The following is a 16,995-nucleotide window of genomic DNA, read 5'->3' as shown; positions in this document are numbered from 1 at the left end:
GATGTGTGGCCGTCATAATTGATTGCTGAGACACAGCTGAGTACGTTTGAAAAGGTGGTAGACTCGGCGGTACTTCTGCTGGGTGACTGGTAAACAATGGTTGATAACCAGGCACAGTTCTCGTTACAGTCACACCTGGTAAAGGACGATCGATATCACCAACACCGGAGGCATAATTGTTATGAAACTCAGGCGGAACAGAATTACCAAAAGACGTCTGCAGACCAGAGACCACTATTGGGACATAGTTACTGGGAAGACTTTCCCGAGTCGACACTACTACCGATTTTCGTAGAAGCTCATCGTATACCGGAAGGGGCGTTTCATCAAAAGGTTTAAACACTTCTTTTCCTATATTCTCCGTGTTGTTTAGCCAATCTTCGATCTTGGCGCAGGTCTCGTTTGTTGCCGATTCCGAGTCGCTCATCTCCAGCATTTCTAGATCTAGAGCTAAACGCTCCTCTAGCTGCTTTTTCTCCAGCGCTTGTCGTGCTTCTAGAGCTTTCAATTGTAGGTCGCGGAGTTTTGCTGACCGTTTTGACACATTCGAGGTCGCTTTGCTACTTGTTCTGGTTGACGTGGTGCAGTTAGCATTAGAGTTCGCTGATCGTTCTATGCTATATTGCCGATCCGCTATGTTTTCCGAGACTTCATCTTTCTGCCTTGGCTGCTTCGGAATTGCACCCTGAAAATCACTATGGAATGCCTTAGATCGTGTTGCAACAACTCCCGACAGCGAACCTTGTTGCAACTGCAACTTTCCCTTCTGCGACTGATTAAACTGATTCTGCTTTTGCTGCTGCTCAAGCCGTCTCTGATGTTCTTCAGCCTGCTCCAGGTGTTTTTGTTGCTTCTGTTGCCATTGCTTCTGCTCCCGTTCAAGATGCTCCAACTGTTCACGCAAACCACGCCTTTCCTGCTCCAACGATTTCCTTATACACCCATTACAACTCCAGTCTCGGTCCCGAATACTGTCCTCCACGTTAACGCACTCGTAGTGAAACCACACATCACAATCGTCGCACTGCACCATTCGGCTATAATCGAGTCGTCGACACGTACCACATCCGGCTCCCTCATCGCCAGGAGAATCGCTTTTTCCCTGGGTACGTTTGCCCGCACTCGCTATGCTACCGCTTGACATCCCCGAAAGTTAAACGAAAAATTTAATTTGTTCCCGAATGGCAACAATACGTAAATCAAATTCCGTAAATTTGAACAAACTCAACGCAAAAAACGATAAGTCAATTTATTTAGAGTCCGTTAAAGTTTCCCTGCCGATTAGACACGATATATCTATATACAACTTCATCGATTGCTTCATTTTACTTACGTTTAGTATTTTCATTTATTTCCGTCTAACCCTACATATTTTATTGTTATTTAGGTTTAAGTTTTATAATTATTTGCTTTACCTTATTATGAGCTCGGTTACCTGCGATGCTTCAATAGCACGAACTAGCTGTAACAGTCCTGTGATAAATTTTAGGTTAAATTCATTCCTTTTTTATCTTTATAGCACATTTTATCTCTAGCCTTTAATAAACTCAACCGTACTATTAATTATAAGAATTCAGCACCGTACTTTTAGCTGTTAATCCACTACGTACTACTATATATATAAGCAACCTTAGAACAATCCTAAACCGTACTTCTAGCTATAAGAGTTTCAATTTAATTTCGCTTTAATGACTATCTCAAACCACTTTTTAATCTCGATATCTTTCTTCGTCGTCGCTATCCTTTTTTTTTGTTTGTTTACCACTGACTTGTCAGTTACCCGCTGTCCCGCTTGCAGCTGGGGCGGCTGACCTCGTTGAGGGTAAATTGAAAACGGAGGCGCGTTCGCATGTTGCGTAACACCTGGTGATCCACAAAGCAGTAACTTGGGGCCTCTGCTGTTCGCACTATTTTTCAACGACATCGGATTTCTGCTGAGAGCCGGCTGCAAATTAATTTATTCAGACGACTTGAAGCTGTACCTTGTTGTTCGTTCTGTAGAGGACTGTTTTAGCACCTACAAGGTTTACTGCAACCTTTTTCGTGGATTGGTGTTGCAGCAATAAGTTTGTTATTAACGTGTCAAAATGTCAAGTGATTACGTTCCGTCGTATTTTATGCCCGGTGCAGTTCGAGTAAAGGATTAACGGTACAATTCGGAAATCAGTAAACAAAATCGAACGGTAAACAAATCTGTAAACACACAGACATTTTTCGATCTCGATGAAATTAATCGAGTGGAACTCCCCAGTTAACCAGGTGTCATATAACGATGACCAACAAAAATCGTATAAGCATACAACTTTAATCGGAATCGTATAATGGTACGCCGTATGTAAACGCATTATACAAAATTTATCTTAACAAGTGCATTGTGATGATTTCGTTACGATTCTTGTATATGAGTATAAACTATGTCATATAATTTTTTTTGTGGACTTGTTGGTTTTTCTCAGCCAAACAGCAAATTTTCTTATTTTTACACGTAACATTTCGGCTTATTGTTCTTCAGCCATGGTCTTCACGCATCTTCCATTTACTCATACTATCGTTCACTTTCAATTGCTATGCGGGCGATCACTCTTCAACTGTCGGCGGTCCTCGCTATTCCAACACAAAATCTTATATATAATAGTGCAGAGAGTCGAAGAGTGATCGATCGTCTAGCGGTGGAGAGTTAGCGATAGTACGAGTGAATGGAAGATGCATGTTATAAGTTTATGCGTCCGACGATACCTGACGAACAGTAAGCCGCAACGTTACGTGTAAAAATGGGAAAAATGGCTGTTGCATTTTCACCGAGAAAAATCAACCCACGTCTACATCAAGTCCACGAAATAAATATGTTGAGGTGACCATAAAATCTTATAAGTCATATAATGTTTAAAAAGGATCATTATTAGTGCAGTAATATGAAACAATTATGACTACACAAATGTGTGTCGGTAATAACCGCTTGCGGGTTCGAGACCGAGTGAATCCATTTGTAGAAACAAAATGCTAGAATCGTCTTAGGATGCGAAAATTTTGAAGTAATTCTCGTTCTTAAAAACAGGCGGTCGAAAGATGTGTCTCATTCTTAGTTTTAATTTTATATTAATATTTTCCGAATGCCTAATATAATCGTATATAGTACTGTTATGAGTCATAAGAGTGTATAAAAGGTGTCTGTTTCTTGGCACATGGAATCAGACTAACTGCCGACCACAGTCACATGTATGTACAGTTTATATCGTATATTGAAACCCAATTTTATCTCAGTGTAGATATATTGCCTCCACTTTTGTCCTTACATAGCATATTTGCACATTGTATGCGACTTAGTTGTATTGTATATTTATATGTATAACTAGGTTGAAATTTAGATATAACTACAAAATTGTTTGCTGAGGATCGACCCTCTGGGTCGGGATTAGGTTGGCGATTTTCAGAGTCATTCTAACCTTTCTATTTGAAAAGGCTAAAACGCTCAAAATTCCGGTTTACAGCTAGAAGACCTTCTTAAGTGGAGGTATTGATAGGTATTGGTTCAATTCATTAGCTCAACACCACAATATATACATACTCTAAAAAATGGCGTGGATAGTAATGTTCCAATGTTGATGTCCAAACAAATGCCCTCAGTCAGTACACTTTTCATTAAAATGTACGGATGGTTTACTAAACCGAGGCCACTTTTAAATTGATATCCTTTGCCATTCTCTGATTAAGATCAATTCATCGTTTCATGAAATGTGAATTATGAGATTAGGAAAATTTCAGCTCACTCTCTCGTGGCCAGCTTAGCTTCCCTGTGGGAGTTGGTATTTTCAGAAAAAAAACACCAAAAGAAGAATTTAGTGGATTACTAGCACAAGTCCAAGTTGACATTGCAGGTCAGCCTATTGTTAAGCGACAACGTGTTTTCCAGTCTTTGGCCAGTTGATTGAAATCCTATATTTTACGATATAGGGTTGGTTCAATCTTAGATGAAATGTCTATAGGTTCCACTCAAGGAAGTCACCTAAGACACTTGATCTTCGGTGGATTTGATATATGCCGTTATGTTTGTAAAATTGATCTATGGTGCCATCGCGATAGCCTGCAAATATTCAGTTCTAAAGGCTAGATCATTTACAAATAATAAACTTATATTTGGCGATAGCAGCGCACCCCTTAGTCGAATATGAAAGCTTTTTAACGAATGTTGTTGTTTGTAAACAGTTCCGCTCGGTCTATTTAATTTACAGTAGTTCGTAACGTATAAAAATAATACACAGTTACTCAAAAATGGATGAGCGTCAGACAAGTCGGGGGCTAGAAAAAATGTTGGTTCGAGTGATTGAAAAGTAGGAGGATATTCTCACAACTTCCCGCTAAGTGCAATTCGAGTGGAACCGTTTCCTGTCCACTTCGATCGAAGATCATTCGAAAAATCAAGGCTGATCCCAGTACCACAGATTATGATTTGACAAAAAAATTAATGTTATACTGCACACAAGTTACCGAACAAGTAAACAACCCAGCCCCAAACAGCAAGTAGCTTTCAGAACACGGGCTCGTAGGCTCAGTTTGTCTTCACATCTCGCCCTGAGCAGAAGCTAAAAATCGTCCCGCACAAGTGAAACAATCAATTCTACCTACAAACCGGTGGTGATCGGTGCCTATCGCACAAGCAGTCCATATCATATCAGTGCACAAACAATACTGTATTGTTTCCCCCGGCTGCGGAGTGAAATGAGTATGCCAAATGAAACAAAAGTGCCCGTGATACGGGATAACACGATTTCGATCAACTTTAATAAAACTCGTGTTAGATCCACAGTTCAGGAAGTGGAGCAATTAGTTAAAGTTAAAATGGAGCTTAATCTCGCTGAAGTTACGTAGGGTAGACGAGCCCTTATTCATCTCATTAGTCAGGTTGTCACACTATTTCGCTGATAACTCGGCTTACAGTGATTGGATTGCGCTTATATATGTATTAACATCTTTGCTTCGTTCATAAGAAACAGTTCCATAAAAGATCTAGTTTGGAAAATGTAAAATATTCGTGTTTGAGCGAAGTGAAAAGTTGAGTACGACGCATCCTTATTCATCCTACCATATGAGCTAATGCGCTGAATAGAGATAGCTGACACTGCTCTAACTAATGTGTTCAAATAGGTGAGATGGATAGAGGTGCTAAGATGAATTAGGGCTCAGAAACCCTACATTCAGCTACATTATGTTAAAAATTGTGTATTGATCACGTTTAGAAGTTTAGCACAGGCAGAAAACTTCATTGAAAAGAACAACATGCAACACGAGTCCGAGTTTAATAACACCAGAATCAAGATCCCGGTGCATATGGAAAACGACATGGTGGACGTGCGTATCAATGATTTGGCCCCGCGCACTAAGAAAGATTACATTAAACAAATCATGTCGCAATATGGAGAAGTAGAATCTATTACGAATGACACCTGAATATTTTTTTTTCACCGGCATTCCCAACGGCGTTCGTATTGTGAGGATGCGAGTGACTAAACCAATACCTTCTTACATGACTATCGAATGTAAATCACCGAAGGATGGCGTGACCTATAAACAAACAACGCTAATCACATATCCCGGGCAGACCCCAACATGCCAATTCTGTAACCATACAGCCCACTACGGAAAAACATGCGCCGAAGCAACTAGTCAAAACTCATCTACTACAGCCAACAAGCCTAACAAGCAGCCACCGACACCTTCAGATAAACCAAAACCAACGATTCAATTAACCAATAATGCAGGTACAACGACCACGACAACCGCTCCCAAACCAACAACTAGCATCGCCAATAAAGAAGCAAATATCGATGAAGTCGGATATACAACAGCGACCCGTAAGAACAAGAAACAAATAAGAACCTCTGATCGTGAACAGCAAGAAAGCAGTACCGATGAGAGAAGGCAGACTGAATGACCTCCAAGCGGCTTCACCGCCAAGGAAAAAGATCTCAACACGCAGCAGCAAACTGCGTCAACAAGATTTGGCAGATCGACATTCTTAGATTTTTTTGTTTTTTTTTTATTTTTACTTATTGTAAAAAAAAATAATAGACCCACGGCTCAGTTGTGCTAACGCATTCAGCCGTTTCAAATAAATCTTTGGATTTAAAAAAAACGGGCCCGTAGGCTGTACGACCACGTGTTGATAGAACTCGATGGTTGGGACTTGATCGACGATGAAATATTTGAGAATTTCAAGCAAATCGCTGGGTTCAAACTCTACAAAGCCTACTCACGGTAATGTTCCTAGAAGATTCGAGTTTATTTTTTTGAAAAAGTTCTTGAAAAAAATAGGATTTGGCAAGAAATCTATTCCTGTGGAAAGCAAACCAACTTTTTGTGACGGATAAGACAATGAACTCGGACGCATTTAAAAGGAAGCGCCTCAAGAAAGAGATTTTCCCCTATGACGGTTCAGTAACGTTTTAGCCATATCTAGCCTGGTATTTGCAAGGAAGGCCTACAATAAAACAACGACAAAAGAGGTAGTTCATCCCAAAAAAGCCGAGCCCGCCAAATTGTTACCAGTTCCATCTAATAGAGAAACCTTGGGTAACAATGAAGCGAAAACTAAAGATAAAGAGAGCAATTAACAAGGACTTTGGACGGATGAAGAATAGGTGAAATCAGCTAACATCAACGGAAAAATGCGAGCACTTTTTCGGTGGAATCAGCTAGTATCAATAAAAAAGTGTGAGAAAGTCGTCGAAATACCACCGTTAGTTTCTTGAAATGAGTTGTTCTTGCGTTTGTTTCATCCTTACAAAATTTATCGACTGAAGCAAAGTTGTTATTTTTGATTTATGAGTACTTTCAACGGAAAACGTAGTTTAAGTGTTACTGAAAGTCTTTTTCATCCTTTGAATTTCGTACTAAATAAGAAAAGAAAATAATATTTTAAGTTTCAGAAATTGTAACATGAAAAAAAAATTAATTTGCGGATCTAAAAAACATTCTGCGTCTAACAATTATGCGTTTAATAGAATTTAAAATTTTTTGAGCTTAGAATGTAAAAAGCAAATATTCTTGTAACTGCTCCTAGTTGTACTGTTCGACCCATTTTAACTACTTGCTGTATAAGGACATACCGTGGCAGTTGATGTTAAGTATTGTTGTACCCATTCTTCTGTTCGTGACGATCATCCCAGGGTACAAAAACGGTGACAGAGAACTGGGATCAGTTTCATGAGATTTGAAGTAACTGTTACACAGATGTTTGCAACGATGTTCGAGTGATGAGATTACGACATGCCTGACCAATAACTTACTACCTGACTCAATGCAACCCAAATGCTCAATTCCAAGTTTCGTACGTCAGAAGGAAATGCAAATACCTTCTCCTGGTACCTCAAAACTATTGTTTACTCACAAATATGGTGAAAACCCGGAACGATAGGTTGGGTCGTTTCAGACGATCAAATTTGCGGTGAAATTCTATTCCTATTAGCACAAATTTAGTATAGAGTTACGTTAAGTTCAAACGAGCCTGAGACTATGATTTTTACTGATTTTAATTGGTACAAATTTTACAATGAAAGCTTTTGCAACATTTTTAATTGTTTCATTTATGGCATTTTGTAAAGTTTTTATAGAACATTCATCGATCAATGAAATTACTTTATAAATACAATGAAAAGATGCAGATGCTCACGATATAAGGCACTCAATATCATTACTGCACCAGACTCGTTCCAATTGCACAACATCCGCTAAAAAATTATACCAAGAGCATAATTTGGAACTCATACGTTTTACAGACACACCTAAAGTTTCGATGCGATTGTGACGGTAATGTTAGCCGAAATTTACCATACTCGTGACCATGTTAACGAATTAATCAACAAAACTTTCTCCATCGTGCCTGACGTGGGCCGCGCCGTATCCGTGTATACATACCTATAGCGATACGTGCGGACATCAGCTGTGGACGCGGTGTTGCTCGTAGCCTGAAAGCTATTTAGACAACACAGTGGAACAAACTCGCAAGCCCGAGACGGGGGCAGCTGCTTTGTTTTTGGTAGTATGTGGCGGCCGGTGACTCCGGATGTGCTAAATTCTAGGTAGAAGTTTTGCAGGATAAACTTTCCGTGTGTTTAATTGAGCATTACAACGGATGTCTGAGTTCCAGGTGGTTGCTTATTATTAATGTTGTTGGGATCGTTGCTGGTCAGAGCATGTGCGCTGCCAAGCGAATTTTCTGTAAGAATACTTCTGACCGTTCAATATAGGTGCATCGTTACAACATTTCCGCAGAGAAGAAGCGTGGTATTTTGAAAGTTTTCAACTCCCATTGTACTGAACGGAATTATAAATTTTTGCGCCATTTGGTCGGAAATGGTTTCAATAAAATTGAATTAAAATTAAAAAGTGCGTAAATTTAGCAAAAATAACTGAAAATGGATTTCAGAAATTCTGAAAATCGCCCAGTCAGTAGCACTTGTATTCCACTAGGAAAACAAACATGAACGATAAAAATCTCATTTTAATATGATATTTTTTCGAGAAGGCATGCCCTCACCTCCTTTACCGGTGCTATACCTAGTGTCAAGTATGCAATTTTGACCTGGAAAAGGACAATCTATTATCTTATAATTTTGTTAGCAATTTCCACGAAATAGTTGATAACTTTTATTTACTTTTCTAAGCGCGTTGGCAATACTCAGTTTGGAGTAAAATTCAGTACAAATCATGTTTGATTCATGTGTGAAAAATGGAATCCTTCTACAGATTTTTTATGCCGAGAATGGACTTTTCATCACAATACCTGATCGCCAGCAGGTATTCCCAAGTTCCAATTTCCTGCTCTACTTGTCACTGCTATCGGAAGACCACGTCCTTAAATTAAAGGAACCATTCCATTAGCGCTTCTAACCTTATTACTCCTCGGGTGCTGAAGTATAGAGTCCGGGAGGTACCGGCAAAGAGAGTCCGGAAAAATGTAAAGAACGGTATGGCAAAGTCAATTTCCACTTTCTCTTCACTCAGACAACGGTGTGAACAAAACCACGTATCGCTCCGGGTAATGGAATTATTTATCTTTTTTTTCTGGAGGTGGGTGAATGCTTCGAAAACACCAACCGACTGTGCTAAAGCGTAAACAAGCAAGTCATTGTGGACAAAATTTATTTAATAAGCTTTGGCGAAGGGATTTGTTTGCGTTTTTTCAACAGAGTTTTAATCGTTACCCTCGTTTTGCTGCCTTGTAGAATTATCAACATTGCTGGCGAGTCTTTTTTCACATTCCGAACTTACCCACAGGATAAAGAGTGTCTAACTAATAGCGCTAAGTTCGTAACTCTCTACCGTTATCCTGATTGACCCTTTCGGTGAATAGGTATTTACTGGTGTTAAGGTATAGAACGGCATTCATGAAAACTTTTAAATGAGTATCCCGAGACTTTCGGTCTAATTAATTTGTGATTATAGAATCGCAACCGAATTTTGATATTCTCTGGAAACTCGAATACAGGATTCCCTATCGAAATTGATTGTTGCAAAGCATCAATGCTTATGTAAAACTAGTTGCAATTGTTTCACACCACGTCCAGTATCCAGTCCAATGGAAGTGTCCTGCTTAATCATTCAAGAAGAAATATTTTCCCAACGATTACCCTTCCTAGTTTGAAGATGAAAGGCATGTTTAATGCAGCACTGTTTTGTTATTCTTTTTGCCGACTGTGTGCAGTCACTTTCAGCTATCACATATAGTGGGACGCAGAATTGAGCAGAGCAGTAAACTGCCTGCAGCCATTGGGTGGTTCATACCATCTTGCAACAACAGATTTTCCGAGGGTTGAACAACTGGAGATCATTCATCCGAGCCAGTCAAGTACATCAACGCAAATATACACACGGCCGTACACATACACGCACGCGAGTTTTCTTTTTACCAGCCACATGATGACGCTTTCCGCCCACTTCCGGCGAGTCCTTGTGTTACTGTTACTGTGCTCCAGATTGCAACCAGCACATATAAGTGGGAGTTGAATAGAGATAGAAATTGTATCTAGTCTGTAACAAAAAACTACTTCTCCCGCGCGTTTCGTCGTTACTCCAGATCGTACAGTTACAACGTGACAGCGGCAACATCTCGAATAAATATTTAATGCCGACGAAACATGATACGTTTAGCGCAGATATTGCCAGCACGTTCTACCTGGCTTGGCTGCAGTTGCGTTTCATTGTTTATTATATAAATTATTCCGACTGCCGTTTCATGGTTGCGCTGACGCCACCGACAGGATGGCAAGCGAGCCACTCCTCAGCTACGGGAGTTCTAGGAAATATGCATTATTTTACACTCATATATTATAGCCTGGAATCACGAAATACTCCAGCGAGTGATTTTTAAAGTAAGACAGTATGTACTTATTTCGATGATAATTTGCCTAAGCTACTTGTGTCACTTGATGAGATCAACTAAAAATCGTTGATTGATTTGTAGTTGTAGTAGTCACCATTCAACCAAAGCACACATCTAGAGTAGCTTTTCAATCTTTCATAGATTACTTTCTCCTTTATAACTGAATTTGATGAAACCCTTTTCAGTTCATGCATCCTAGTAAAATTTCAATCCTGAGTATTTTTTGGTTCAATCAGGAATCAGCAATTTGAATAAATTGGCTCGATTGACCGTTTCCCATATTATTCGGAGATGTGTGCATTATATCATTGTTATTGATTGAAGGAAACGTAGAAGAAATGAAAGAATGACAGTACAATACAGTAACAATATAAGCTATTCAAAGCGTTTTGTTGATTGTAAACAGTTCCGCTCGGTCAACTTTTTTAACGTTTTAAATTAACGTTGTTCCGAGATCATGCGAGAGAAGAAAAGAAAAATAATTTTGCCCAGCTACCTTCAAAATCGATCAGCGTCGTCTCGGACTGCCAGATTATTTTAAAACTTCTGTGGCTCTGGTGATTAAAAAGTACAAGAAAACTTCAAACTGCCCGCAAAGAGCAGGCCAGGTATCGAAGCGATATCGATTATTACTAAACATTCGAAAAATCAATACTGATCCTAATATCACGGATAATGCTTCAACCGAATGATAGTCGCTTCACTGTACAGCAAATCCGTCTACGAGAAGACTACAAATGCTGCCGAGCAAGCCTTCGTGTCCCTTCGGTGATGCCAGTAAGAAGAAGCCGTGCAAGTGCAAGTAACAAAGCTGAATCTCAACCATTGCGCATCTGCCCAGCACCTGCTGTGCCAGTCGGTCTCGGAGTCGAGCACAGATGTCGCCCTCCTATCAGACCCGTACAACGTCCCTGTCGATAACGGCAGTTGGGTGACGGACGGGTCTAGGATGGCGGCAATTTGCACAACGGGACGGTTCCCGGTCCAAGAGGTAGTACACTTCTCTGCGGAGGGTGTCGCGATTGCCAAGATCAATGGTGTGTTCTATTGTAGCTGCTATGTCCCACCAAGGTGGTCTATAGCGCAGTTCAACCAGATGATCGACAGACTCTCGTCCAACCTAATGGGTCGGAAGCCGTTCGTCATAGCGGGAGATTTAAACGCTTGGGTAGGGGAGTAGTGCAGCCCTTGTACAAATAGCAGGGGCCAAGCGCTACTGGAGGCGCTTGCGAAACTCGATGCAGTGCTAGTCAATGGTGGTTCCACTAGCACATTCCGTAGGAATACGTAACGTTTGTCAGCCCGGGTCTGGTTCCAGATATGGATTGCAGGGTAGACGAGGGCTACACCTATAGTGATCACCTAGCAATACGATTTAGGATCAACTATGGTGTGCAGCATCCGAGGGCGGGTGATCCCTGCCAGGTACGCGGGTGGAAGACCAATCACTTCGACAGCGAAGTTTTCGCCGCGACCCTGGGACTGTAGGCCAACACCGACAGTTTAAGCGGCGATGAGCTGGTAGCTGAACTACCACTCGCGTGCGACGCCACCATGCCGAGTAAAACCCTGCCAAGGAATGGCAGACGCCCGGTATATTGGTGGAGTGCCGAGATTGCAGCCCTACGATTCAAATGCCTCAAAACTAGACGTAGGACGTAACGAGTCCGCACCGAGAAGGTAAGAGCGGAACGCCGTGAAGTGTTTCGAGCTGCCAAATTGGCCCTTAATAAGGCCATAAAGAGCAGCAAGAGAGCGTGTTTCGATAACCTGTGCGATGGTGCCAACGCGAATCCGTGGGGTGACACTTACAGGATCGCGATGGCTAAGACCAAAGTTACCGGACCGGTTGGCGAGGATTATCGAAGTACTCTTCCCGTCTCGAGCCACAAGTCCCCGGCTTCCTGCGTCGCAAGGCATTGTGGGTGCGGCCGAAATGGTGGCTCCGGTGACGAATGAAGAGTTACTCGCAGTGGCTAATTCCCTAGCAACGAACAAAGCTCCAGGATCTGATGGAGTTCCAAACAGCGCTCTCAAGGCAGTAATCATAGCGAACCCGAACATGTTCAGGCTAGCTATGCAGAGATGCCTTAACGAGTGCCGTTTTCCCGATAGATGAAAAAGGCAGAAGTTGGTACTGTTGCCGAAGGCCGGGAAGCCGCATGGTGATCCTTCGACGTATAGACCAATTTGCCTGATCGACACGACGGGCAAACTGCTTGAGAGGATCATCCTCAACAGGCTAATCCCGTACTCAGAAGGGACGGACGGCCTGTCAAGCAATAAGTTTGGTTTTGGAAAGGGTAAATACACGGTGGACGCTATCAACTCAGTGGTAAAGACTGCCGAGATAGCGATCCAATAGAAAAGGCGAAGTATTCAATACTGTGCGTTAGTGACATTTGTTGTGAAGAACGCATTCAACAGCGCAAGCTGGGATGCCATCGCGCTCTTGTTACGCCGGCTTAGCCTGCCAGTGGATCTGTACCGGATCTTGGAAAGCTACTTCCAGAACCGTGTACTACTATGCGAGACCGATGCCGGTCAGAGAAGCGTTCCTATTATCGCAGGAGTCCCGCAAGGCTCGATTCTGGGCCAGTATTATGGAACCTTATCTATGACGGTGTTCTGAGAATAAAGTTCCCTCCTGGTGTCAAGATCTTCGGCTTCGCCGATGATGTAACCTTTAAGGACTACGGGGAGGCAATCCTCGAGGTAGAACTGACTGCAGCTTACGCTATCAGCACTGTGGCGGAATGGATGAACGCGAGAAGCCTGGAGCTCGCTCAACATAAGACGGAGGTAGATATCGTCAACAACTGCAAGTCGGTACAACATGCAGTTATTCAAGTAGGAGAAGTCGCGGAGTCTGAAGATTCTTGGGGTCATCATAGATGACAAGCTGAACTTCAGCAGCCAAGTTGACTATGCGTGCAAGAGGGCTTCGACGGCATTATCGAGGATGATGTCCAACAGCTCTAAGGTGTGCGCCAGTAAACGTAGGCTACTGGCAGGCGTTGCCGAATCTGTCCTTAGGTACGGCGGCCCGTCCTGGGCGAAAGCACTGGAGGTAACCCGTTACCTTTGGAAACTGAAGAGCACCTACCGCTTGATGTGTCTCAGAGTGACATCTACCTACCGCACGGTATGACATGATGCATCCTGCGTGACACTAGAAAAAGATTTTCTTACTTTGGAGTGAATTTCAGAAATAAAAGTTTTTGATAACTTTTTTTGCATAGTAAATAGTACCGCCAACTTGCCTCACGTGCAGCACCGCCAACTTACCACAACCGCATATTTTATTAAAAATTATTTACACAATAACTTTTGTTTGTGGATAGATGTAATATCTATACGGATACTGAAAGCTCTTTTCATGCGCTAACGAAAAACATAATCATTCAGGAAATAGATTGAAAATCACCCTATATAACGCAAAGTATTTAGAATTTAGAAAATTTACTTGGTATGCTCGAAAACACAATATAACCCACAACTTCCACCAAACTAATCGTTTTGCAACAAAAACACATTGGATAACGGGTTTCACATAACTTGAGGTACATGAGAAGAGGCAGCGCTATATGTCTACAAGAAACAGAGAAAAAGGGATTCCGCAAACTTACCCCAACCGCCAACTAGCTCCGGGCTCCCCTATGCTGTAGCTTTTATTTGAGAAAATAGAGTAAGACATTTCTACATGTAAATTCACTGCAGGAACTTAGCCACTTTGCCGAAGATTCCGGTTCCGCCGAAGGTGTCCAAAGTGGTCAATGTAGGTTTGATTGAGACCCAGTGATTTGAAACTATAAATTCAAGCAATTTAGAACACAGTTTATGAGATTTAACAAAAAATAGACGGTAAAGGGTATTCAAGATAGGTACTTGGTGTCTTCGGCAAAGTAAGAGCGATAAATTTGCTAAAGACATCATTACCATCACTTCAAAAAAGTTCATGAAAATATTTCACTTACAGGGGGATTAATCTGCGAAAACACAATATCGAAAGAAAAGGCATATTGCATCCATCAATTTCTCCGAAAAAAAAAATTAGCTTAAAATTAGCCGTTTTGACATTAATAAGAGATTGCACGCTTTTGGTCTTATGTCTAGATAATGTAAAACGATAATAATCCTTAGTACGTATTTAATGTTAAATATCTCTTTTGGTAGTAGTCCGAATTTATTTATGTTGTCAATTTCGAGAGTTAATTGCAAAAAACTGCAAAGAACTCCTTTTTTACATATTCAAATCACAGAGAACAGACGTCCATCTGCAGCATTCAACTTGTGTAAAATCTCTAACGGTTTCGAAGGTAGTTGGGATATCCAAACCAGGTGCGCTACTGCCGTCATGTTTTTTTTGTGGCTGAGTTCAACAGAATTGACAGCGGTTATTCCTCTACCCAGTCAAACTAGTTCGGAACCGGTTCGGACTTCCAGCATGAATTTCAGCTCAAATGCATCAACCGATAGAGTCGGAATCGGTCGTTTTCTTTGAGCAAGATTCCATACTGAATCCATTCAGGATTTCGAACCGGTTCCAGAATGGATTTGACGGATAGTTGGGATAGATAGGTGTGGCGGCGCTAGTGTTTATCGTATATTAATTCAAATGTTTACACACGTTTTTTAAATATTTTTGTTCGATCATGGATGTCTGTTTTCTGTGTTCAAACATTCATATCATAGAAACTTAACATCAGAATCAAAAACAAAGTAATAGCGTTCTGTCTGGGTGTTGGACTTTTCATATGAAATTTTTTTGGATACGATCAGTTCCAGCCATTGCTGAGAAACACGCATGAGAGTTTGTCCATAATATACATTACACATACATACATTGTCCCAAATCATTGAGCTGAGTCGATTGGAATATAAGACTTGGCCCAGCGGGCCTCGGGAAAAATACTTGAAGGTTTAAACGAATTCTGTACATTTTGTACATAAAAAATGTAAAATTCAAAGTAGTGTTTTAGTTTGTTCCACATCCAAGCAGGAGAATACAGATAAGAGCGAGTGCGTGCAATTTCTGTTTTTGCATGTACATAAAATTTACCTCAAAACAAGAAACACAATCCTAATGACTTTCCAGCTGGATAAACCAAGTTGAACTGAACACCAGAGCAATTTCTGTTAACAAATCAATTTAATCAATCAGTTCTATCTTGAGCTCCAAAACCAGTAACCACAAAGGAGAGTTAATCCCGTCCAGCACTTCCCAGGCACTAGTCGACCATCAACAGTAGTTTCTACAGAATGCAAAACAAATTTGCTGTTGAACAATTTGGTTTGACTTGTGGTTTACTCTGGTTCCGAACTTATTCCGAAAGAAGACAAAACATTCGAATTAATCTCACTTCCTGGAGGGTGGGAAACTGTGAGTAGGCAAACCGCAAAAAAAGAGCCAAGATGTGTTTGTGTCTCGATGTGTGCTGGTAGGTTGCCTTGCTCGGTGTTGACCGAAAAGTGAACATTTTCAGCCCACTTTAGTTTCTAAGTGGGTCATATACCGAACGTCCATCCGTCTACAGGCCTGGGGATGAGGTTTACATCCATTCGAGAGGGCATCTTTGCCTCGACCGGCAGCAAATACTGTCGAGTGGTTTCAATGTCGCCGAGAGTGGAGGGAAAGCGAAAAGGGATATTTGAAGGATTTCTCTGGATTATGTCACCAAAACAGGGATTTGGTACGAACTTACGAAGAGAGATGCAATAATTCCAACAGAATTGAATGGAGGGCATACGATGGAATTGACTTTTAGAGGGATTATCGTCTTGACTAGAGAATAGTTTTAGGTTGTTGGTTTGCTAACAAGTTAATAGTTTCGGTATATGACTTTCTAAAAACGCATATAAGCACATATAAGTCGAATATAAGAAGCTCATTAGCAGTACTGAAGCTTTCAGTTTAAACTTACTCAGAGCCGCATTGCGGTGGCTGCGTCTCTAAGTCTGGATTTTTCTAGGCCAGTCAATGCTTCCCACTAATGAATGAGATAGCCTTTGCCTTCACTCGGTCGTAGTAGAGTTTTTGTTTACGCTGCCGAGAACTGGACAAGCTGCCAGTACGCCTGACCGAAATATGCTCGGAAATATGGCATACATTTATTCATGGTGTTGTTTTTCGCTTGGGCCACCCGTTCGGGCACTCTTCGCTAACTCTCATTTTCCTACTTTCCATTTCAGATAATGTTGTTGTTGTTGTAATGGATCTGAAAGCTGGCAAAAATCTCGTGGCACCAGCGATAAATAACATCAGTTGCTCGAGTAACCGTTTCGCCGGCAATTTCTTCGCCCAGATTGGTCCGTTGGATGTGCTGCAGGCGCTGTTCATCGTGTTCCTAACGTTTCTGGTGATTAGTGCCAATCTGATGGTGATCATCGTCATCAACAGTCGACGCTATGCGGCCTACATTCACCCGCAGCCCCGCTACCTGTTGACCTCGCTGGCCCTGAACGACCTGGCGATCGGGTTGCTGATTATTCCCCTCGGGGCACTACCTGCCTTACTACACTGCTGGCCTTACGGTGAAATATTTTGCCAAATTCAGGTGAGCCGCCTCTGTTTTGTGGGAACTTGATGCATGGTGGCGCTAATTGTAGACGTTTCT

At 41.5% G+C, this 16,995-nt stretch overlaps 1 protein-coding gene across 1 annotated transcript in view; it reads left to right on the top strand.

Moving 5' to 3' along the window:
• LOC131689655 (5-hydroxytryptamine receptor 1A) overlaps positions 1-16,995 on the top strand; it is a 172,232-nt gene that overhangs the window by 74,673 nt on the left and 80,564 nt on the right. Inside the window, exon 2 of the mRNA XM_058974896.1 lies at positions 16,571-16,935. Coding sequence (XP_058830879.1) covers positions 16,591-16,935 — 345 coding nt within the window. The 5' untranslated portion in view covers positions 16,571-16,590. The remainder of the gene's footprint in view (positions 1-16,570; positions 16,936-16,995) is intronic.

Source organism: Topomyia yanbarensis, chromosome 3, assembly GCF_030247195.1.
Source record: "Topomyia yanbarensis strain Yona2022 chromosome 3, ASM3024719v1, whole genome shotgun sequence".
Classification (NCBI taxonomy): domain Eukaryota; kingdom Metazoa; phylum Arthropoda; class Insecta; order Diptera; family Culicidae; genus Topomyia; species Topomyia yanbarensis.
The sequence above is the reverse complement of the archived record's forward strand: the minus strand, read 5'-3'. Positions and strand labels throughout refer to the sequence as shown.